Raw genomic sequence first — 24,992 nt, 5'->3', positions numbered from 1 at the left:
AACCCCCTGAATGATTGTGCACTCGTTCCACCAGAGCAAAGGCTGCTACTAGTGCATAGGCATGCGGTGTACCAGTCTTGGACATCTACCAGACTGCTGTGTGGGCATCCCTCTACGCATTTGCAAAGTATTATTTCCTGGACAGCCAAGTCTGGTGGGGTGGGCACTTTGCCTTTTTTGGGCCTTCAGGAATCTTGGTCTGAGCCATTCCACAACCTCACCACCTGGGGGGGTAGAACTTTGCTTTGATAACTGTTCACAAGGTGAGGAATTTGCAGTTATAAATATCGATCAGAGGAAAAAAAGGTACATTTGGTAAAGCTCTTTCTAGTGGATGACAGGCCTGCTCTCCCCGTGCTGCTGTTTCGCTCTTGCTCCTGTCTTCTCCTTGCTTTTTCCCCATTTTTTGAGTTCTTTCTCCTTGCTTTTCCCTCGTTTTCACTGCTTTCTCCTTGCTTCTTCCCATTTTTGAGTGTCTGCTCCTTGCTTTTCCCTCATTTTCACTGATTTCTACTTGCGTTATCCCCTGTTTTTTGAGTGCGCTCTTGCTTTTCCCTCATTTTCATTGCTTTCCCTTTAGTTTTTTCCTTCTGTTCTTCGACTGATCCCAGCGCCTGGATACCCTCACGTGTTCTATCCGAACTGATTGGTTGATTGGAAACTTTAACCGCAAACAACCCTCCCACCTGCCCCTTCAGTAGAATGGACTTTTTTTTCTCCATGTTAATAAGATCCCATATAAAAGATCGGCACACTGTAAAATTTGATTGAGGGCTCCACGTCTGGCGATGCGTACAAATATCATTAAGAAACTATGGTAACATGTGGAGGTGGTGGTTATATTTGGCCCTGATGCCACTTCCTGAGCAGGACAGACACAATGCCAACCCCCATTATGCCACCTACCTGTGAATGAGGGAATTGCAGAGAAACATCTATGGATGTAGTCTGGCACCTGTGGGTATTCATTAGTTGAGGAATCAGCGCTTGGAGTATCAACAGAAGGGTGTTACCGAAGGTAAGTAACTTTTTAGTTAAAACTAGCAAAAACAGTGCTTGTTTTGCATATCATTGTAGTTGAGAAAGCCTTTGTAAATGTTAACTGCTCACATTGACATTTTTCTCAGATTAGAGGATGAACAATTAATTACATTACTGATACAAAAGTCTCTCATTACATCTATAATATTGATCCATTATGTTTCAGTTTCAAAGTAGCCTATAAACCTAGTGCACAGTAATCATACCAAGTTTGCCAGTTCATTTATAACACTAAATCTGAAAGAAACACGTTAGTTAGATTCCTCACCTTAGAGTATCCCCAAGCGTCAGACTGGATCCGGAAGATTTTTCGTCAGCAATACCCCTTGCGCGTCGCTAGTCGTCGTCTGCGGCTCCGCGTCCGTCGTCGGCGTCGTGCGCCGGAATGACGTCGTCGGAGTACTTAGACGCCGCCCTCGCGCGCTGACGTCAGTTCTTCTTTTTTCCGCGCCAGTAAGCGCAGATCCGGGAGAGCTACCCCTTTAGTCACTTTTTGACTAACTTTTTCGATCCTTTTTGATCTTGTCTCGACTCCGGTGCCGGTAGGATGCCTGGTTTTGAAGCCTGTGCTGACTGCAACCGCTTGATGTCGGTTACGGACCATCACCGCCGGTGCCTTTTACTGCTTGGGCCTCGACCACGACGCGGCGTCGTGTTTGGACTGCAAGGCCCTGACCTCGAAGGCTAGACGGGAGCGGTCCCGTAAGCTTCTCGAGCTTCGCCACTCGGCTCCGCGCCCCTCTCGATCCCGGTCCAGGAGGAGGTCCAAGGATCGGTCGCGGAGCCGCAGCCGACGTCCTCATCGATCGTCTGGTTCCGAGTCTTCGGGTAAGTCGAAGCACTCCAAGAAGTCCAAGAGGTGACACCGCTCTTCGGACTCCTCTCGCCGGTCGCGCGACTCGGCCGAGGGTCAGGGTGGTTCAACCCCCGCGGCTCCAGCGGAGCCGCAGGCGCCGCGCAAGTCCCCATACCCGCCGGTCCCTGGGACTGACGCGACGCCGGCGGAAGTCAGTGCCTTCCTCTCGGCCATGAGGAACCTGGCTCCGCCGTCGACGCCCGCTGGCGCGCCTTCGGGCCCCGCGGACCCGACTGGGCAACCTTGCCTGCCGGCGGCTCCGGCCCCAGCGCCGTCGATGGCTCCAGCCTCGACGCCGCAAGCGCCCGAGGGACCCGTTCCCGAGTCCCCGCCGACGCCGGTCGACCTCGTCACGCCTCCTCCGCCGGCGTCGACACCGGTATCACCTCCGACGCCGACTCCGCTCGGCGTCGAGCCCCAGTTCAGCCCCGCTCCGGGCCCGGCGCCGTTACGGCGTCGATGGACGCAGTGTTCGTCACCGCTGGAGACACATTTTTTCTATTGCCCGGCTCCGATCCTTCCTCCTGCATACCAGGAATCGGATGATGGGGGCGAATGGGAGGGATCCGAGGATCCTCTGGCCGCTCAGGCTCAACTGTCACAGGACTGGGCAGATGAACTGGGGGAGGCCAGTGGTCTGGATACCTCTCCAGACACTGGATTCATCTCTACTCCGACTGTGGCTTCGGAGGAGGGTGCTGCTTTCTCTGTGGTGCTGCGCAAGGCGGCCGCAGCCCTTGGGCTCGAGCTACCTGCCGTGGCTGTGAGGACTAACGTCCTCACTGAGGTGCTTCAGTCTGCAGCAAGCTCCACTGAGCCTCTGCTGCCATTCAATGAGGCCCTCACTGACGTTCTGCAGGGCACCTGGTCCAAGCCCTCCACAGTTCCTCCTGTGGACAGGAACGTCGCCAGGCGCCACCGCCCTGCTCCGGGCGACCCCAGTTTTCTGTCCCAACACCCTACCCCCGAGAGCCTGGTTATACAGGCCTCTACCTCCCAATCCTCCTTCCCGACCGCTCCGCCGGACCGGGATTCCAAGAGACTGGAACAGTTCGGCAAAAAGCTGTTCTCCTCCCTTAGTTTGGGTCTGCGGTCTTTGAACACCGCCTGTCTCTTGGACCGTTATTCCCACTCTCTGTGGGATACGGTGGAGGACGTGCTGCCCCTGTGTCCGGAGGAGGTCCAGACACGACTTACCCAGGCTCTGGCCGATGGGAGGGATGCAGCGCGACATGCTATCCGATGTGGGCTTGACACTACGGACTCGCTGGGTAGGGCGATTTCTACCTCAGTGGCGCTTAGACGTCACGCCTGGCTGCGGTCCACGTCCTTTTCGGGCGATGTCCAGAGCACCCTCATGGACATGGCCTTTGATGGCACTCGCCTTTTCGGCGAGAAAGCGGACAGTGCGCTGAATCGCTTTAAAGACTCCCGGGCTACGGCCAAGTCCTTGGGCCTCTCGGCCCCGCGGTCGCAAACTTCCGCCTTTCACCCCTTTCGTGGCCAAGGAAGGGGTGCCTCCTCACGTGCGCCTAGCCACCAGCTGCAGAACCAACCTGCGCGCGGACGTGGTTTCTGCCGAGGCGGCTCTGGAGGACGACTCGGTCAGCCCACATCCACCCCGGCAGCATCCGCCTCAAAGCCTTCCTAGTCCGAGCTTTCAGGCCCATTCCACGCCAGTGGGCGGCAGAGTTCGCCATCACTTGCTCCACTGGCGGTCCATCACATCGGACAGGTGGGTGCTGCAAATCGTCCGAAGGGGCTACTCCCTCCCCTTCGAGACGACCCCTCCAGCCATGCCACCGCAGCACCACCGTATCTCGGGGGATCATTTGAATCTTCTCGACGAGGATGTTTCGGCCCTCTTGGCCAAGGGGGCCGTCGAGCGCGTTCCGAGCCCAGAAGTAGGTAGTGGTTGTTATTCCCACTACTTTCTGGTTCCCAAGAAGGGCAAAGGGGGCCTACGCCCTATCTTGGACCTCCGGAACGTCAATGCCTTCCTCCGGAAGGAGAGGTTCAAGATGTTAACTTTGGCTCAGGTTCTAGCTGCCCTAGACCCTGGAGACTGGATGGTGGCGTTGGACTTGCAGGACGCATATTTCCACATCCCCGTCCTGCTGGCCCACCGGTGTTACCTGCGGTTCACGGTGGGTCAAGAGCACTTTCAGTTTACCGTGCTCCCCTTCGGCCTCACCAGTGCCCCTCGGGTCTTCACGAAAGTGATGGCGGTGGTCGCAGCTCATCTGCGCAGATCAGGGGTTCCAGTCTTCCCCTATCTCGACGACTGGTTGTTGAAGGCGGGCTCGCCCCAGGCAGTCGTCTCCCACCTTCAGACTACGGCGGATCTCCTGCATTTGCTGGGATTTTCCATCAACGTGCCGAAGTCACACCTGAGTCCCTCTCAGAAGCTCCTCTTCATCGGAGCGGTTCTCGATTCGGTTGCAGTTCCGGGTCTATCCACTGGAACAGCGAGTCCGGGATATTCAGGCCGTGATTCCCATCTTTCGGCCTCTATCCTGGGTTTCGGTCAGGCTAGTGTTGCGGCTTCTGGGGCTGATGGCCTCCTGCATCCTACTAGTGCATCACGCCAGGCGGCGCATGCGGGCTCTGCAGTGGGACCTGAAGTTTCAGTGGGCCCAGCATCACGGCAACCTGTCCGACCATGTCTTGATCTCGGAGGGCACTGCACAGCAGTTGCAGTGGTGGCTCACGGACCGCGATTGGGTCAAGGGCAAGAGCCTCTCCCTTCCCCAACCGGAGCATGTCGTAGTGACGGATGCGTCCCTCCTGGGATGGGGTGGCCATATGGGAGAGGCGGAGATCAGAGGCCTCTGGTCTCCGGCGGAGTCTCGTCTCCACATCAACCTGTTGGAGTTGAGAGCGATCCGGCTTGCACTGAAAGCCTTCCTTCCCTCTGTCCGGGGAAGTGTCGTGCAGGTGTTCACGGACAACACCACCGCCATGTGGTATTGCAACAAACAGGGCGGGGTGGGGTCGTGGACCCTTTGTCAGGAGGCTCTGCGCCTCTGGACATGGCTGGAACACCAGGGCGTCACCCTAGTGGTGCAACATCTGGCGGGCTCTCTGAACGCCAGAGCAGACGAACTCAGCCGCCGGTGCATGATGGATCACGAATGGCGTCTGAACTCCGAAGTGGCGCAAGGTCTCTTTCTGCAGTGGGGAGAGCCTTGGTTAGATCTATTCGCCACCGAAGAGAACGCGCAATGTCAGCAGTTCTGCGCGTTGGAATTTCCAAGGCGGCACTCGCTCGGCGACGCTTTTCGTCACGAGTGGAGTTGCGGTCTGTTGTACGCCTTTCCGCCTATACCACTTCTGCCCACAGTACTGAAGAAGATCAGGCACGACCGGGCCCAAGTCATCTTGGTGGCTCCGGATTGGGCACGAAGGTACTGGTATCCCGAGCTACTCAGTATGTTGACCGATCCTCCGATACGTCTGCCCCTTCGGGAGGATCTTCTGTCGCAGCAGCAGGGGACGGTCCTACACCCGAACCTGTCCAGCCTCCACCTCCATGCGTGGAGATTGAGCGGCGGCAGTTGATGCCATTTGACTTGCCTCCTGAAGTCTGTGATATCTTTCTGGCAGCCAGGCGTCCCTCCACAAAGAAGGAATACGCCTGCCGGTGGAACAAATTTGTGGCATGGTGCACAGCAAAGGCTGTGGATCCCCTTTCCGCCCCTCTTTCTGAGGTTCTCCTCTTTCTTCTTTCTTTGGCCCGGCAGGGCTCTGCCCTGGGCACCTTGCACCCTGTAGTTACACGCTTTCTAAAAGGCATTACTCACACGTTCCCTCCTGTCCCTTTTGTAATGCCTCAGTGGGACTTGAATCTTGTTCTCACATTTCTAATGTGCGCTCCCTTTGAGCCTCTTCATAATTGTCCTCTTCGTCTGCTGACGCTTAAGACTGCTTTTCTGGTAGCCATCACCTCGGCTAGACGGGTGAGTGAGCTCCAGGCTTTATCATCAAAGCCTCCTTTTCTCTCTGTTCATCCGGACAAGGTTGTCCTTCGGCCTCGTCCCTCCTTTCTTCCGAAAGTGGTGACCCCCTTTCATCTTGGGCAGTCTGTCACCTTGCCCACCTTCTTTCCGCCTCCGCATCCTTCCAAAGAGGAAGAGAGGCTCCACCGTCTGGACCCAAAACGTGCGCTCTCCTTTTATCTGGACCGCACAAAGCAGTTCCGGGTGGACGACCAACTTTTCGTTGGATACGTGGGTGCTAAGAAGGGGAAGCTGTGCACAAATGGACCATCTCTCGGTGGGTCGTTTTGTGCATCAAAATTTGTTACTCCTTGGCAAAAAAGGACCCTCCTGTTGGGCTGCGCGCCCATTCTACTCGGGCCACGGCGGCTACTACTGCTCTGGGACGGGGTGTCCCTTTGCAGGACATCTGTCAGGCGGCAACGTGGGCTTCGCTACACACGTTTGCCAGGCATTATTGCCTTGACAGCCAAGTCCGGAGGGATGGCTTCTTTGGCCGTTCTGTCCTCCAGGACTTTCTGGTGTGATCTTGGTTCGCAGACCCACCACCGGGGATGGTATTGCTTGGGTATCTATTCTAAGGTGAGGAATCTAACTAACGTGTTTCTTTCAGATGAACAAGTTACTTACCTTCCGTAACGATGTATCTGTAAGAAACATTAGTTAGATTCCTCACCGACCCACCCATCCTCCCCGTTCTGCGAACTGACATCTAGGGTTAAGGTTATCCTTTTCAGGCCCCTAGATTTTCTTTTTGGCACCAGTGTCGGTCTTTGCATGGCTCTGCGTTCCTGGCGCGGAAAGCTATGTACAAGAACTGACGTCAGCGCGCGAGTGCGGCGTCTAAGTACTCCGACGTCATTCCGGCGCACGACGCCGACGACGGACACGGAGCTGCAGACGACGCCTAGCGACGCGCAAGGGGTATTGCTGACGAAAAATCTTCCGGATCCAGTCTGACGCCTGGGGATATTCTAAGGTGAGGAATCTAACTAACTAATGTTTCTTACAGGTACATCGTTACCGAAGGTAAGTAACTTGTTCAACATGTATGTGAAATTAATTGATGTCATTCTGTCTCCAAGGTATTCTGCCCAGAAGCTGGTCTCTCTACACTGTACCTGTTGGCTTGACTGTTATCCAGTGGGTGGCTGATTTCAGTGACCGTATCAAGCAGCTACAAAATATCTCACAGGCTGCGGCTTCTGGGGGAGCCAAAGAATTGAAGGTACTTTTTTAGGTTTATTGGGAAACGCTAAATATCTTTTTTTGATACATAGAAATCAGGTTAATATTTGCGCTGTCCTTATCCCTTTTTCAAAAAGACAGCCAGCAGTGGTGTTTTGGGATGGCACCAGTCAAATGTCCCAATCTTGTAGTTCTCTTATGCCCACTCCTGGAGTTCTGACTGCCCACAAAACTCAATCCTTGATGAATGCTTTCACAATATTAGGCGGGCAACCTAATTTCCTTATTTCCATATCTCAGTTTCATCCCTTGTAGGGATATCGTCATGGCAATTTGATTTATCCTCCTCAAAATTCTTCTTTTCCATTCATTCACTGTTTATATGTCTGGGCTCCTTTCGGCGCTGTGTCCTAGTCTAAAGAACTTTATGGAAAAAGACACCAATGTCTGGAAATTAATTCAAAAACAAGATATGGAAAGTGTTAGGTGGTTCTGACACTATGGGCCGCCCGGATTTTTCTCTTTTTGAGCACCTAATTGTTGACCTTTTACTGTGGGGGAGCCTCATAAGTTGGGACTCACCCACAGTGAACTCCTAATGAAAGAGACTGCATGGGGATTTTACTGGTGTCCCCCTGGCTTGACCAGGCCACTGCTCAGCAGCTGGAGTAAGGGACACCGGGCTGGTTACATGCAGACACATGTGTACATACGTGTGCACACGTGTAGGGACTGCGCAGGGGAGATTCCTAGCGTGCGCAGCCAAGGAGCAGGTGCAGATAGACTGGTGTGACAGGACTTGCTGGGCAGGAAGGAGGGAGCAGGGGCAGTGAAGTGATTTTTCGCTGTTTGATAGGACAAACAGACTTCCTGCCAACCCCCTACTCAACTTTTTAAAAGTGCTTGCACAGGAAGAGAAGCTGGGCTGTGGTCTGCTGAGGCAGAAGGTGCTGGAGCCTGGCGCAATGGGCAGTTGGAAAGGGGAACCCCCTGACTATCCCAGGATCCTGAACAACGCCAGGAGAAGAGACCAGGACCAGTGCGCAGAAGCAGGGGCTTCTGCGCAGGGAGAAGAGGCCCAGGAGGAGAGCCAGGTGAAAGGCTGGTGCAGGGAGCCAGTGAAGACCGCTCCCTGCAGAGTGCACCCCCTGGGAGACAAGGAGATTGAATGTGAGTGCTCCCAGTGGCTGGGGAGCGCCACCAGGATCAAGAAGACGTGAAAATGGAGAAGATCGGACCCCTGGGGGCTGAGATATGCCCCCCCCCGGAAAGTAGACTCCCTTTGACCCCTGAGAAGACCGACGACTAAGCACATGGGGCTCTGCCGCCGGTCTCAGAGATGCCCCCGGCTGGGTCAAATCCCGGGGGCTGCCTCCAACAGAAGTAAAGTTGGGGTGCGCCGTCGCGCACCCCGTGAAGGTGCCCCTGTGGGGTGCCAGGAGCCCACCCTGGCCCCCACCAAAAATGAAGCCAGGGAGCGCCGTCGCGCCCCCGTGAAGATCTTCAGGGGGAGGGGCCCGGGATCCCAACTCCAGGCACCGTGTGAGGAGGAGGGGGCGGGGAGCGCCGTCGCGCCGGGCCACGAAGAGAAGAGGCTGGAAGAACCAGCAGGGGCCCGGGACCCCATCTCCGTGCCCTGAATTGCGGCAGAGCTGGGGGGAGTGCCGTCGCACTCCCTCGAGGTCCAGCAGATCAGTGTGGTGTTCCGGGTCTGCCCGCCAGAGCGGGCAGACCAGAAGAACTGTGCCTGGCTCCCGCGGCAGCCCGCAAGGGTGCTGGGCGGCGGTAGCAGCCGGGGGTGGGCCCCCTGCGCTGCCCTCCATCGAGGGAGGCCTGTGGTGGGACCGGGACCCCCAAAACAAAAGGAAGGCCCCCAACCTGCGGCCGGGGGTGGGCTCCCCGAGCGGTATCCCTGTCCGGGTGGGACCGGCCTTTCAACGAGGCCTGAAGATTCGCCGAAGCCGGTATCTGCTCATTGCTGCTCTCCCCGGCACAGTGGGAGAGACGCTCATCAAATCTTCATAAAAAGGAGCAGAAAGCGCCCCACAATGCCTTGCAAGGTATGTGGAAATTGATCGTTTTTTGTGCCTGGTGGCCCCCAGAGGAGGGGTGTCACCCTCATATGTGAAAAGAGGTGCAGGGGGAGCTGCAGGAGCAATGCAGCCTCCCCCAGCACAAAGAAGAACAGTCCGCCCATAAGTTTCATGGGGCATCTGAAAGAATCACCCCTCAGGGGCTCAGCCAGCATTTTAACACCTTCTGGGCTGGAACTTTTGTTCTACAGCTGAGGGTGTATGGAGAAGTGCATCAAGGAGTGAAGGGCTGAATTGGGGATGCCTGGAGGAGAACATTTCCTAGAGGTGAAGAGGTGTAATTGCACCAGAAATGCATTTACCAACGTTATTTCTTTTAGAGTGACTGAAGGTCACGTGTAATGTGAAGTACCTGTGTAAGGTGATGTCATAAGCTAAGTGGGGTTATGTTGTCACACATTCCTGCTAGGGTGTCTGGCTGTATATGCGTAATCCTATGATTTTATCTGTGATGCCTTTAGGGGCTGTAATTGCAATGCATTCTAAAGATCCACAAACGTGAGGAGTACTGCCATTCTAAAGTGTTGCTTAAACATGTATTCTTGCTGCTGCGCTTAGGTGAAGGACCCAGACTGCTAGCCCTTAAGATATAGAGGTGCATACTTTATGGTCAGTAGGGTTATGTGTCACCAAGGCAGGGTTACCTATTTTAAATGCTTGTAGAGGTAATGGGGGGGGGGGGGTGCCAGTGCGCAGGGCACTCGCTCCAGGTTACATTCAACTAACTGCATTGGGGGCAAGATGATGTGCATACATGGGAGTGGTGGTACTAGACCCCCCCCCCCCCCTCCCCTTTGCGGGAGAAGTAGCGATGTTATGCAATGTCGCAAAGTAATTCCAATAGCTTATGTATATTTGTAAATTGGTGCATAGTATTGAGCAGTGTGTGTCTTTATTAAATGTACTCTTACTTTTATAAAGCAAAGTACAGACTGGACAATCAATTATTGAGTGTTATTTCTGCGCACCTGCAAATGGCGATTACTAGCCCACACCACCTCCCTTGAGTAAGCCTCAAACTGCTCTGCAACGCTACCCTCTGAGAGTCAGGCGCTACAATTGGGTGTTTTGTTCCCAGTGAAGGACAAATGTAGTCATGTTGTTTGTGCAGGCCTCACAGATACTGCCTTGTTTTCCAACAGAAAGTAATTGAAAACAGAAGAGTGACTACAGATACATGCAATTAGAATTGGAAAGTTCAATGTAAACCAGGAAATGAGGTTGCCCTCCTAATATTGTTAGTGTCATTATCCCAATTTGTATGTTTTATTTATTTTAAATAAAATTAATAAAACAAAGCAATGTTTACCCTTGTATTCAAAGGGAAATCATCTTAAACCATCTGCTTAAAAAATACCGAAAAGACCTTAGTTTAGGAACACAGTTCTAAATAAAGAGCGGTTTCTCATTTGCTGTAACAGCAAGGAGAAAAGTGTATTCAGTTTTGCTTCCACAAAATGTAGCCAATTCTTCATGGGTACCACCTAAACGGAAGGAAAGGGGGATATTTTTGTACGTCCATAAATTATTCTATTGCCTGTACAATTTGTCAACTGAGCAAGTTTTCAACATCTTTGCTTACAGTAATTATGTGGCACACATTCTATCCCAAAGCACAATGAAAATCCCCTCATAGACATTTCAATAGACACCAAGTGTATTAGTGAGCAAAAAGGTGAAATCAGGGTTACTTGCTGGAGCAGACAGACTTAGGCTCTCTGCAGCCACAAGGTACCCCGCAACCACTTCGGCTCACTGAACTACAACAAATGAATTAAAAAACAATAGCAGTGTGGGGAAAGCTTGGGTCTTTTTAACCTGACCTCCGTGCCTGGATCATGGAGTGTCAAAGGACCCTTTTTTTTTGCGCTTAGTGATATGGAACCCTGTATGATGATCTGCCACCTGCTTCACCAATGCTCTATGATCCGTGCCCCACCTCTCTTATATCCCTCTCTCCTCTTGCTTTGTGCAGGCACTATTCACCAGATTAGACGCTTGCGTCCTGGTTTCCTAGGAGAGCTACATAAATTAATTGACTGCGTGGAGGATTACTCCTTCCATGATGCTGATCGTGGATCATGCTTGAGACCCCAGTTGTTGCGGTCTTTTGCCTCCCCCCTTTAATATGGCAGGTTTACTACTAGTTCGAGGCATGTGGGCTGCTGAATTCATATCTGTGCATAGATCGCCGCCTAGTGTTGGGTCCGGATGTTTGCACGTTGTTGTCCTGGAAGAGTCTTCGAAGTATCCTTGGATAGGTGACTCCTCCCCTGGACTACAGTGCGCATGGGCATCCTCTCCATCCTCAGATTGTTTTTTTCCGCCATTGGGTTCGGATGTGCTATCTTAGCTCAAGTTAGGAAAATATTTTTTCGAGGCCAAAAGGCCTTTAGTTTGCGTCGGTACTGTTTATCGATCGGGTTTCGATACAATCCTGTTAGTTTACTAACTTTCAGCACCGACTTTTTTCGCATTTACCTGTCCATCGACTACTTCGACGATGGAATCGAGGACGCCATTCAAAAGGTGTCCGGTATGCAATGCGAAGTACCCACACATCGACGTCCATCCGGTGTGCAACAAATGCCTTTCGCCGGACCACGACGAATCGACATGCATGGCCTGTGCCCGGTTCCGCTCCAAGAAGACTCTGCGGAATCGACGAGCGGCGAGACTTGAGGCGCAGCACGCGGCACCGGCCCCAACAGACATCTTCGACGAGGCCGAAGACGTCGAGGAATTAGAAGTCTTGCCCTCCAGTCCCGTTTCCGAACACGAACCCGGATCGGACGAGGTAGACGAGTCACTCTTCCACAGAGGTGAAGACGACACCGAGGTAGGAGACGACGAGGAGGCCTTAGGGGCCGAAGAAAGTAGCTCCAATGATGAACAAGGCCTACCTGTTCAAACCGTTCAAACACCAGTGCCACAGCCTATGGCTCCGGTCGAGGGATCGCCTTCGGGCCTTACCCGAGACCCATCCCGCAGTTCTTCGGCCCCGCCCTCGGGCCCGGCCTCGGACGTTCAGCGGCAGCCATTACTACATAAACAGGCTGGTTTCCCTACCACAAAACCGAAACCGAAAGCTGCTCCGGTTCCACCGAAACCGAAACTGAAAGTGGCGCTGGTCGGATCGAGGCCTTCGACGCCAGCGCACCGCGTCGGCACCGACCGCACCAAGAGGGACTTCGGTGCCGAACTTGAAGCGGGCGACGTTGGAGTCGACAAACGGAAAAAAGCCATCGGCACCGACAAACCTGCTCGGCTACCGGCACCAACGACACCAAGGGCCGTACCGCCTGCTGTGTCTCGCATCGCTCCCTCGACGACACCTAAGCCTCAGGTATCGAAGACTTCGACGGTGATCTCTGCACCTCGACTCGATGAACCGCCGGCGCCGAAAAAATCCACGGCCGCCTCTACGAGCCTGGCCGGTGCCAAAGCCTCGAAGGCGCCCCAAGTACGACCTGGTGCGACGCAAGGCAGCAAAACCACAGCTGTCCTCCAGGACACGTCGGGTTCCGGTTCGATCGGAGCTACAGCAGCCTCTTCGGTGCCGGCCAACATTACCTTCGGCTTGCCTCCGTCAACAATCCCAAAAATGTTCCAACTCAGGACACGGGTCACCCAACCTACGGTCACACCTGCTGAGACGTCTCCGGCACGTATCATCGACGCCGACACTGGCAGGATGATTCTCCACGACCGAAGGATAACTTCGGAGCCGCCATTGGACCCTTTCAGGATCCCACTAAAAAGGAAGTTGCCTGCAGAATCGGAACCTCTCCTTTATGAACCCTTCCATTCATCCTACCAGGATCCACACCGGTTCTCCCCCACACGCTCCGATACAGATGCATTGGAGGACTACATGGATGACCAAGTCCCCTACCATGTAGACACGGACCCTGATGACCAGCAGGACCCTGATCAAACTTGGGGCGACCCTGCAGACCCCAGTGCACCTCTCGATGCACAGGACCAACAACTCTATGGGGCAAAAACATCTCCTACGGAGGATACTGCGGCGTTCAACGCTCTTATCGAACGTGCTGCAAATAACCATGGGGTACAGCTTCACTCTGATACCATCGAAGATGACTTTCTAATGGACACCTTTGCATCCTCAGAAAGACATGTAAAGACTCTGCCAATGTTGTAGGGGGTCCTCAAACCAGCCAAGGACATTTTCAAAGAACCCACCAGGGCACGAGTGATAAACCCCAGGATTGATAAAAAATACAGATCAGCACCTGGGGATCCTACTTACATCAGAGGACAATTACCACTCGACTCCATCGTCGTAGCGAATGCACGCAAGAGGGCACACTCGCAAACAACAGGTGACGCTCCTCCCCCGGACAAAGAGTCCAAGGTGTTAGAAACCTCTGGCAAGCGAGTTGCCGCCCAAGCTGCCAACATATGGCGCATAGCCAACACTCAAGCGCTCCTTGCTCGCTATGATAGAGCGCACTATGACACACTGGAGCAAATATTCCAACATCTCCCTGACCAGTTCAAGGAAGGCGCAGAAATGCTCATCAGAGAAGGACAGCTACTAACGAACGCTTCCATCAAATGCGCACTAGATGCTGCAGACACGGCTGCCAGAGCCATAAACACAAGCGTCATGTTGCGACGACATGCCTGGCTACGGATCTCAGGATTCAAGCCTGAGGTACAAAACAATATACTGAACCAGCCCGTCAACCCCGACTATTTATTCGGGCCAGAGGTTGACACCACCCTCGAAAAGATAAAAAAGCACACGGACACTGCAAAGTCCATGGGCGCCCTACAAACTCAGTCCTTTCGGAGCGGCTCCTTTCGTCGCCCCGGAAACAAGGGAGCAGGTAGAGGACAGGGGTCACAACAAACATATAACAAAGGCAATACACAGACCACCTATGATAAAAACACCCGAGGTGGATATCGTGGCTCCAGCACAAAGGGCAGAGGACGCGGCTACGGCAACACCAGGTCCTCCCCCAAGAACAAGCAGTGACGCCCTCTCCCTTCCTCCCGACCACATAACACCTGTCGGGGGAAGGCTACAAAGGTTCCTGTCCACGTGGAATTCCATCACCACGGACAGGTGGGTCAAAGATATTGTAAAATACGGTTACTGTCTGGAGTTAACCTCCACTCCACCCACAATACCACCAAGAAGCCGTCCTATGTCCTCAGAGCACTTAACGCTCTTACAGCAAGAAGTGCAAAGTATGCTTCTAAAAGGCGCTATAGAGGTCGTACCCATCCACGAGCAGGGTACGGGAGTGTACTCCCTCTACTTCTTAATTCCAAAAAAGGACGGGTCGCTCAGACCTATATTAGACCTGAGACCCCTGAACCAGTACATTCTTTCAGAGCACTTTCACATGCTCACTCTACAGCAAGTCCTTCCGCTTCTCAAGCAGGGAGACTTCCTAGCCACACTGGACCTCAAGGATGCGTACTTTCACATACCCATCCACCCCTCACACAAAAAATACCTCAGGTTCACTGTTCAGGGGCAGCACTATCAGTTCAAAGTCCTTCCCTTCGGCGTGACAACAGCGCCCAGGGTTTTCACGAAGTGCCTAGCTACGGTGGCAGCACATCTACGGAGGCAGCATATACACGTCTACCCCTACCTAGACGACTGGCTCGTTCAAGCGAAGTCAGCCCAGCAATGTGCAAGCCACATGTCCCGCACCATTCACCTTCTTCACAGTCTGGGATTCTCACTAAATTATCCAAAGTCCCATCTCCAGCCCGCACACGTACAACAGTACCTAGGTGCGACTATAGACACTCTGGCGGCCACAGCTCAGCCAAATTTAGTGAGGATCAACAGCATACAACTGCTGATCTCCAAATTCAAACCCAATCACTCACTTCCAGCGCGAGTGTTTATGCAGTTGATAGGCATGATGGCCTCCTGCATCTTCATAGTCCCGCACGCGAGACTACATATGCGCCCACTTCAGGAGTGCCTAGCACGTCAGTGGAATCAGGCTCAAGGACAGTTAAAGGACCTAGTGTTGGTGAGCGGTCGGGCATACAACTCTCTGCATTGGTGGAATCCACAAAACCTTTGCAAGGGCCGACCATTCCAAGAGCCTGTCCCACAGATAGTACTGACAGCGGACGCGTCTCTCCAGGGATGGGGAGCTCATGTACTCCACTACACAGTGCAAGGACTATGGACAACACAACAAAAGAAATTGCACATCAACCTTCTGGAATTGATGGCAATCTTCCTAGCCATGAAGGCATTCAAAGTACATCTATGCAACAAGGTCGTGTTGATCCGGACGGACAACATGACCGCAATGTACTACATACAGAAACAGGGAGGAACACACTCTCCACAGTTGTCTCATCTGGCTCAGAGCATGTGGAAGTGGGCCATTCAAAGGAACATGTTCCTCATGGCGGAACACCTCCCTGGCAAGGACAACCAGATGGCGGATCTGCTCAGCAGACACAGCCACCAGATGCACGAGTGGGAGTTACACCCATCAGTACTCCAACCGTACTTCCAGCAGTGGGGTCATCCGGAGATAGACCTATTCGCGACAAGCGAAAACGCAAAATGCCAAAGCTTCGCCGCCAGATTCCCACATCCGCAGTCGCAGGGCAATGCGATATGGATGAACTGGTCCGGCAGATTTGCGTACGCTTTTCCCCCAGCGCCATTGATACCGCTAGTGGCCCGCAAACTCCGACAACACTCCCTGACACTCGTCCTAGTTGCTCCCACGTGGGCACGCCAGCCGTGGTACACCACCTTCCTCGAACTTTCCGTGGTGCCGCATCAACGGCTGCGGATCAAACCCGCGCATTTGACGCAGAACCATGGAGAGGTTCAGCACCCAGATCCGCAACAGCTGAATCTGGCGATCTGGCTCCTGAAGTCCTAGAGTTTGGCTATCTCAACCTGCCACCTGACTGTATGGACATCATCAAGGAGGCCAGGAGACCCACTACCAGAGCTTGCTATGCAGCCAAATGGAAAAGGTTCGTCATTTATTGCGGTAATAATGACATCAACCCGCTGGACGCATCCATCCAAAACATCATCTGTTATCTCTTACACCTATATCGATGCAATCTGGCGTACACCTCTATACGTGTCCATTTGACCGCAATCTCAGCCTATCTGCAAACCAGGCAGCACCTCTCTCTATTCAGAGTGCCTGCCATCAAGGCATTCTTGGAAGGACTCAAACGAGTCATTCCACCAAGCCACCCACCGGCTCCAATGTGGAACCTCAACTTGGTCCTCACACGCCTGATGGGTCCACCCTTTGAACCTCTACACTCATGCGAGATTCAATTCCTTACCTGGAAAGTGGCCTTCCTTGTAGCGATCACTTCCCTAAGAAGAGTTAGTGAACTCCAGGCACTAACCGTTCAAGAGCCATTTATACAGGTTCACACCAACAGGGTCGTACTACGTACCAACCCCAAATTCATGCCCAAAGTAATATCGCAGTTCCACATGAATCAAACTATTGAACTGCCAGTTTTCTTCCAAAACCCACAAACTGTTGCAGAAAGGGCACTACATACACTAGATGTACGGAGGGCCCTCATGTACTACATCGATAGGACTAAACCCTTCAGGAAGACAAAACAACTGTTCGTTGCCTTTGCCCCACACCACAAAGGTAACGCCATCTCCAAAGCAGGGATAGCCAGATGGATAGTTAAGTGTATTCAAATCTGTAATCAAAAAGCAAAACGCACATTAACTATTCCACCACGAGCCCACTCAACACGTAAGTTGGGGGCTTCCATGGCCTTCCTAGGAAATATTCCCCTGCATGATATATGCAGAGCAGCCACATGGTCCACTACACACACATTTACAAAACACTATTGCGTAGATGTGCAGTCAAAACAGCAGGCAGCTGTAGGACAGGCTGTTCTCAAAACACTTTTTCAGACCGCTGCAGCTGGCACGGGTAGCCGCCGCCAATAGAGGGCACTGCTATGTATTCTATGCACAGATATGAATTCAGCAGCCCACATGCCTCGAACTGAATATGCTACTTACCAGTATGCATCTGTTCTTGGCATGTAGGGCTGCTGACATTCATATCGCCCTCCCTCCTCCCCGGCGCCTGTCGCAGCTGCAGCTCTCAGAATTACTGCAAGCATGGTCATCACTTTCTGTATCTACTCCATCACTGCCACAATGGCGAAAAACAATCTGAGGATGGAGAGGATGCCCATGCGCACTGTAGTCCAGGGGAGGAGTCACCTATCCAAGGATACTTCGAAGACTCTTCCAGGACAACAACGTGCAAACATCCGGACCCAACACTAGGCGGCGATCTATGCACAGATATGAATGTCAGCAGCCCTACATGCCAAGAACAGATGCATACTGGTAAGTAGCATATTCACTACCTGCTGTGCATTTGGTTTTCCCCTTCTCCCTTGTGTCCTATAGCCAGTGGCTTATTTTGGACACGTATACTTCGTCTATGCGAGAACTACGTTTCCCACCATTCTGAGGACTCCCCCCGGAAGTGAAGTCATACGTTACGTAAGTCATGTTGCCTCCTCCCAGCCTTTCAAATATGCTAACAACATGGCAATCTCCCTCTCGCCAGGACAACGCGTTGCACAGTACACTTGGCTGAGGACTGTGGTGAGCACTGTGCAGTTTGGAGCTTTTATGGTTAGATGTGAGAATTGTAGATCTTTTTCACTATGATCGGGGTGCAACCGAATTGAATTCACACTCCAGCCGCACTGTACTTCACAGTAGTAGTGAGAGGGCTACTGTCCCATTTTCCTTCCACCTTACGGGATTAGTTACGTGACCCTGACCCAGTGCTATGGCCAGATATGCTCCACGATTCCCACTGTAGAAGATTATCATTTCTCCTCTCTGTTTGCGTGTTTGACCGGATTGAGTGTACACTCTCCGACCGCGTACGCTTACTGCAGCTGTTAGAGAGAGACGGTGAGAGAGGGTTACGGCACCTGTGCTCCTGTTCCCCCTCCGGGCCTTATCGAATGCTGCTCTATGGAGCCTTACTTAGACAGGCTTGTTAGAGAGGGCGTTTTTTGTACAAGATCTTTTGTTTTTAAGGGGGTATATTTGTTTTGAACCTCCTGTCCTCTTATTTTTAATCCTATCAAAGGACACTACTGAATAAATAAATTGAGCCCTTGAGTTAGTTTTAACCTATCACACACTTTTTCAGTGTACTCTGCCCCTCACTCACCCAAACCACGTTGTGACATCCCTTTGCCTGAAAACACCTCAGCTGTTCTCTACCCACTACACTAGGTGGAGAGTCGTAAGACACATCTGGGACCTTGCGGCCCGATGCGCAGAGGGAGCCCAATGATGAAGCATGTCACCCTTGGGTGAATGAGGGTTCTCATCCTTAAAGGATTTCTTCCCCTTTCACTGGGTACACAACCTCAGGTTTTAGTAGAACGTATCAGTCCTGGGGCCTCCACAACAGCCTGCTGGTCCACCTATGCTTTCGGGCTGTGGTCAGCATCAACCGAAGCCCTCAAAGCGGACACCACTCCCTTCTCTGGGCGCATAGGCCTTTGCCTTCCTGGGACCTGATTGGCTCTTCGACTCCTGCATCGAAAGTGGTGCCAAAACCGGCACTAAAGTCCACATTGACATAGAAGGCCTCAACGTCGCTGAAGATTCCATCATCGCAGAAGACATCATTGATGCAAAACAAGAAACCTGGGTGCCGAAAGTGCCATCGACCACTGGCTCAGTTGACTCTGATTAGTCTCTTGCCAGCATTTGCAGAAGTTGGATGCTTGCCAACCGTGGCTTTTCATTCACCCAAACTGACAATGTCAACCAAGCTGCTACTGAAGCAACAAGACACCTTGCCAAGTAAGAGGAATTTGTCCTTTGAGGAGCAAATTGCCTTGGAACCCACACTTCAAGGCACAAAAGACATAAGGTCAGTTTCACTTGCCTCCTTGCTGCTTGGCCTCCTCCTCCTCCATGGCCACCACCATACATTTGATCGCCTCCAGCATCTGATAGAGACTACTAGCCGCAGCTTCCTTCACATAGAATTATCCCCAGGCGTGAGACTGGATCTGGAAACTTTTTGCCACAGCATCCCTGTGCGCCGGGGCGACCTCACGCGACTCCGCCCAGGCGTCGTCTGCGCACGTGACGTCAGCGAGGTCATATAAGACCCGCCCCGCGCACCCACGTCGGTTTTCTTCGGAGAACTTTTCCGCACCACAACGCGGAACCACCAGATAAACTGTGGGAGCATGGAAACAGTGTGCGAAGAGCAGAAAAATTGGAAAGAAACTGTGACTAACACCACCAGATATTGAGCCACATCGACCTAATGGTATCCGTATCAGATGGAAAGGTAATAATGCGGATATTACATCCAACACCATTGTTTCAAAATGTCTTACGGAAATCGTTACAATTTTAGAAAGTGAGGAAGGAACTGTCTAAACTGTGCATAATTTTATCAATATTAATTTAATTATAGATAGCAACTTCACCATACTCCCTAAGGGTAGGAAACTTCAGCATAGGGGATGGTTTGACCATGCATGTTCTATTGCACTTAAGGGGCTCAAAATAGCACTGGCAGCAGAGAGGAGAGATATTGGAATGATTAGGGAACTGCGAGGGATCTATCAGACCGCAATTAAGTCCAGGAAAACAGAACTAAGACAAGAGGCATGGGATAAACTAGACCAGGCAGCCTTCCCTGCGGATTCCTCTTTATTTTGGGCAACTGTTAATAGTCCCTTTTTAAAGGACGATAAGATGCCCGAACTATCGGCTAACGTCAGTGCGGAGAACTGGGTCACCCACTTCTCTCTGATTTTTGACTCTGCCAGAACTAGGGGAGTTTATGATGATAGGTGGCCTGTCATCCCCTTGGATATCACTACTGCCGAAGTGTGGGACAGTATTAAATCCAGTAGGGGTGGGAAGGCCCAGGGACCTGATGGGGTACCCATTGACGTATACAAAACAGCACCCGAGATTTGGGGCCCGTTGCTTACAAAGGTATTTAATGCTGCCGTATGCAACGGGGTTCCCCACACATGGGAGGAATCCATAATTGTACCAATTTACAAGAAAGGAGACAGGGGGATGCGAAGAATTACCGCCCAATTTCCCTCCTGGACTCCTCGATGAAAATCATGAGTCGGGTACTTATGGTTAGGCTGGAAGAATGGGCGGAGTCTAATAATATCCTGGCTGATTCCCAATATGGTTTCAGGAAGGGCAGAGGAACATTAGAACAATGCCTCAACCTCGACTTAATAATCGGGAAGTACACAAAAGCAAAAAAAGGATCGCTCTACCTCTGCTTCGCCGACTTGAGTAGCGCCTTTGATATGGTGGACCATAATATTTTATGGGCCAAATTATTGGAAATGGGGGCACCGGAGTCCATTGTTTATTTTTTAGCGAGACTCTATGTCAAATTAAACTCTAGTGTCCGTTATGGCCAGGCAGGGGAGTGCACCCCCAAGTTTAGGATCAGGCGGGGTATTAGACAAGGGTGTGTGCTTGCCCCTTTACTTTTTATTCTTTTTATTAATGAAGTGGATTTAGTTTTAAAGACGGTTGCGGTTGATGCACCAAAAATTAATGATTTCAGCGTCCCCGTACTTCTTTATGCGGACGACGCTGTAATCTTGTCTAGGACCCCTATTGGTCTACAGCGCTTGATGGACAGGTTCTCACTGTTCATTAAGGACAGGAAGCTGTTGATTAACAAATCCAAAACCTTTATTATGGAATGTGGTGCGGGATGTAAAAAAACCCATGCCTTTTTTATTGATGGACACAAGGTGCTAACAGTGGATTCTTTTAATTACCTCGGCATCACCTTTTCCAAAACGGGCAGTTGGACCAGTGAGATCAACTGTGTCCGGGCCAAGATGGCGAAAAGCTCTCATGGGGTGTTTAAATTTGCTACCAATATTGGAGACAAAAGGATTAAAGATATGCTAAAAAAAATTCCAAATGAGATGTCTCTCGGTGGCCCTTTATGGAGCCGGGGTGTGGGGGCATATCAAGGTAGGGAACTTGCAAGTGGAGGAAAACCTCTTCCTTAAAAGGCTCCTGTGTTTGCCCAAATCAGCTACCAACGATTTGGCTCACAGAGAGCTAGGTATTTTTCATCTCTCCGACCTATTGGCAATAAGGCCTTTAATGTTGTGGCGCTCCGTTTGGTCAAAGGAAGAGACCTCCCTAAACAGAGCAATTATTGGAGATTGTCTCTCCACTGACGGCCACCTAAAGATTCCCTGGATTAAATTTGTCTTAAATTGCTATTTAGAGATTTATGGTATTAAACTTAAAGATGATTGTTACGCCCCTTCCAGTTTGCCCAAAGAAGTGATGAAGTCGGTTTTTATGAATTTTAAGTCAGAGAAGCGGGAAAGGATTAGTAGTAACTTAAGTACATGTATGTTTTACGGCAGATTCTGTGAAACTGAGGGATTTCAGCCGTATCTAAGCCTAGTCACCCGACCCTCCCACCGGTACGTTATTACCAGATTAAGGTTCGGGATAGTGCACCATTTGGTGGCCTACCCGTGTATCAAAAAACACCCGGTTGGCCCATGCCCATGTGATAATGTATCAGTTCAAAGCACCATGCACTTTCTTTTACTGTGTAATCTATATGGTAACTTTCGTCAAGCCTACCTTAAGCCTATCCTGTTAAAATATGGAGTCAGGAGTATACAAGACGCTATGAAGTTGCTTTTTAAACCTTATCCTGATGTTTGCTTTTTTACTGCCACCTTCCTCCTACTAGCTATCAAAGCAAGGCCCAGTATGCTTTTTTAACTATTTAAATGTTTTAATCATGTAATCTGTTTTGCAATTTTTTCATTATGGTTATGATTAATGTATTCGTTGTGTATTTGTTTTGCTTTTATGGACTTGTGTTTAAGCTCCGAATAAAGCCTTATGAAATGAAATGAACACCACCACCAGGGTAATGCCAACACCGCAGACCCCAAGGGCAGGGAAAGAAGAATAACAAGCAGAAACCTGCGAAGCCACCCTGCCCGCACATAGACAACCTCCCATCCCTGTGCCCCGAAGGGAAGAACAGGCATTAAAGTCATGGCACACGTAGGAAGCCCACCCCCCTCATCCTGAGCAAGGAAGGGGGACCAGTCCCAAGACAGACGGGGACAACAAACCACCAAGCCACCCCAACCTAGAGGGCAACCACCCACAAGGACAAGGGCAAGACATGGCCAGAGGACCCTCAAACCAGAGTACAGCAATGGAAGGAAGGGAGGGAAGGGAGGACAAGGATAGAAGCAATCCCCCCCCCCCCCCCCCAAATGTGGAGTAGCCAGAGCAGCAGGGCACCAGCGCACAGAAACCCCATCCTCCAAAGAACCAAGGGAGGAATGAACCGCCCCCAGATGGAGCCACCCGCCAAGAACAAGGAAGGCACTCGCAGGAGACACAGTCCCCCACCGGGAGGCGAGTACCGAAGACCAACCCAAGGGTCCTCGCAGAACAGGGGAGGAAGGGCGGTTCGTGAAGGAATCCTCGGCTAGAATCGTCTCTACCAGATACATTGTTACCGAAGGTAAGTAACTCTTACATCTGATGGAGACTAATATTCCTTGGGAAGGAGGGTCTGCGAAAGGACCCCACCACCCAATGGAGAACAGAGGACCCCACAGGGGACCAGAGCTGTGGACCAGGTAGAACATCGCCCGCGCCAGGCCAAGGGAACCCCCATAAGCAGAACCCCACTGACCCTAAGTGGATGTAGGAGGGAAAGAAGGCTGAAGAAGCCCATACACTCACAGCAGAGGAACCAAGGGCAAGGACTGAGAGGACGAAGCACCCCACTCCCCTCACAAGGCAACACAGCTTCCTCCCAATGCCAAGACAGGAAAGCAGAAGAAGAAGCCTAGAGGACCCAAGGAAACTAGGGGAAAGAAGGCGAACCCACTCCAGATGGAAAGCAGCCTGCCAGCCAGAACAGTGCCGGCAGTCAAAGCCAGAAGCAAAAAGAATAGTCCGAGGCCCCAGGAAGGCCGAGTAGGCGACGCCTAGCAAGGGAGAACACAGGATCATCCCAGACCTCAGGACAGGAACAGGGAGAGGAGGAGATGCCCAGGCCACCACTACGAGTGGCCGCGCGCACGACCTCAGGAAGCAAAAGCAACCTACCTAAACGCCATGGAGAACAGGCACCAGAACCCTCTAGCAGAGTGCAAGCCATATGACAGCTACCACTACCCCCATATAGGGTACGTTAAGTCCCAAGATATGGGAACCCTCTTTGAAAGAACTTCCGCCACAGAGGAAAAAACAAAAGAGCCACGGGGATAGAAACACCCCCGCTGAAGGCTTGACAAGCAGCCCAAACAAAGCAGAAGACCCAATCTTAGAGCCAAGTCTGCACAACAACTCCTGCAGAACCACACACACTCAACACAAGGGCTGTCCAGCAGCCAACAATGCCAAAGTCCCAAGGAAGGACGTAAACGGCTAGAAAACACACTGCACAGTCAGAACAGCTGGCATAAGAATGCCCAGAATCAACCCAACTCAGAAGTCACAGAGGAGGAGGAGGAGGATAAGGCGGAGGAGGAGGACGGAGCCTGCCAAGAGCCTTTGGATGGCGGTGTCAGCCGGGGCATGGAACAACAGGCTGCCATAAAACGGAAGGTCGATGAGTCGCTCCCGAATATTCTCAAGGAATACTCCGTCCCGAAGCCAAGCATGGCGATGAAGAGCGACTGAGGAAGACATGGCCCAGCCCAGCACCTCCGAGATGTTCAAAGCGGAGAATAAATGCCGCAAGCTCACGGCCATCCAATGTATGATGCCATAAGTCCACCAGGCCAGACTCCTGGGACGCTGCAGATCCCAGAAACTCCGCCGAGTCCCACAAACAGGAGGAGGGCCTAGCCAGCACACACAAGGTGTTAAGGGCCTGCAGGGCCGCGCTGGTGGAGGCAAACATGTTGCATCCCCAAGAGTCCAGCCAGCGGGCCTCCTGGGACGGCGGAGTCAACAGCGGCGGCAGGGAGGGAAAAGCAGTTTGCAAAAGGGGGCTGGCGGCTGAGGGGTGAAGGGAAAGACACGCCGGGTCACGCGGCGCCGGCAGGTGCCGGTGCAGAAGATGCTGAGGCACCGGGTCCCCTGAGGCAGGACGCTTCCAAGCCCCCGTCAGGGAAGAAAGGAGCGAACCTTCAAAGGGAAGTAAGATTTCTCTCCCACCAGAGCCCTGGTGGAGGACCTCCAACAGATGGTCAGCCGGAAAGTGAGCCACCGGATCACCCATGCGCATAAGAACCGCCCTGGCACGCCCACGTCAGTTTTTTCCTTTTCCGCATGCAACACTGATCCGTTCCGTGCCGCAGGCCTGTTTAAGGCCCCCTTTCTTCCATTCTTTTTTGGTGGAACAGTGTGCGAATGCCTTCGGGCTTTAAAACTTGCACGTTTTGTGGGTGTCTGATGTCGGCGACAGATCCTCACCTCATTTGCATGTGGTGTTTGGGGGAGGATCACGGCACCTCAGATTGTGAGGCGTGCCAAAGGTTGAAGCCGCGGCGGGAGCGCCGAATGAAACTTCTCTCGGGGTGTCTCTCCAGGTCGACGTCCTCCCCTCGGTCTGCTTCAGCAGACTGCTTCAGGTCCGGCCGTGGTAGTCGCCCTCGCCTTTCTCCGATGTCACGTGAGCATCGCTTCCCGATGGTAAGTGTCGCAGTTTGTCCCCGGGGGCTGATTTCCAGCCTACCGGGGGCGTGGACTCTCCACGGGTGATGCCTCCCCGCGTGTCATCCTGTCCA

General features: G+C 52.3%; 1 protein-coding gene across 1 annotated transcript in view; it reads left to right on the top strand.

Moving 5' to 3' along the window:
* The window catches only part of DYNC1H1 (dynein cytoplasmic 1 heavy chain 1), a 1,397,843-nt gene that overhangs the window by 1,286,305 nt on the left and 86,546 nt on the right, over positions 1-24,992 (top strand). The window contains exon 75 of the mRNA XM_085626346.1: positions 6,981-7,123. Coding sequence (XP_085482472.1) covers positions 6,981-7,123 — 143 coding nt within the window. The remainder of the gene's footprint in view (positions 1-6,980; positions 7,124-24,992) is intronic.

The sequence above is a fragment of the Triturus cristatus genome, chromosome 9 (assembly GCF_964204655.1).
Source record: "Triturus cristatus chromosome 9, aTriCri1.1, whole genome shotgun sequence".
Lineage (NCBI taxonomy): Eukaryota > Metazoa > Chordata > Amphibia > Caudata > Salamandridae > Triturus > Triturus cristatus.
Note: the sequence above shows the minus strand (reverse complement) of the source record. Positions and strands in the feature narration are given on the sequence as shown.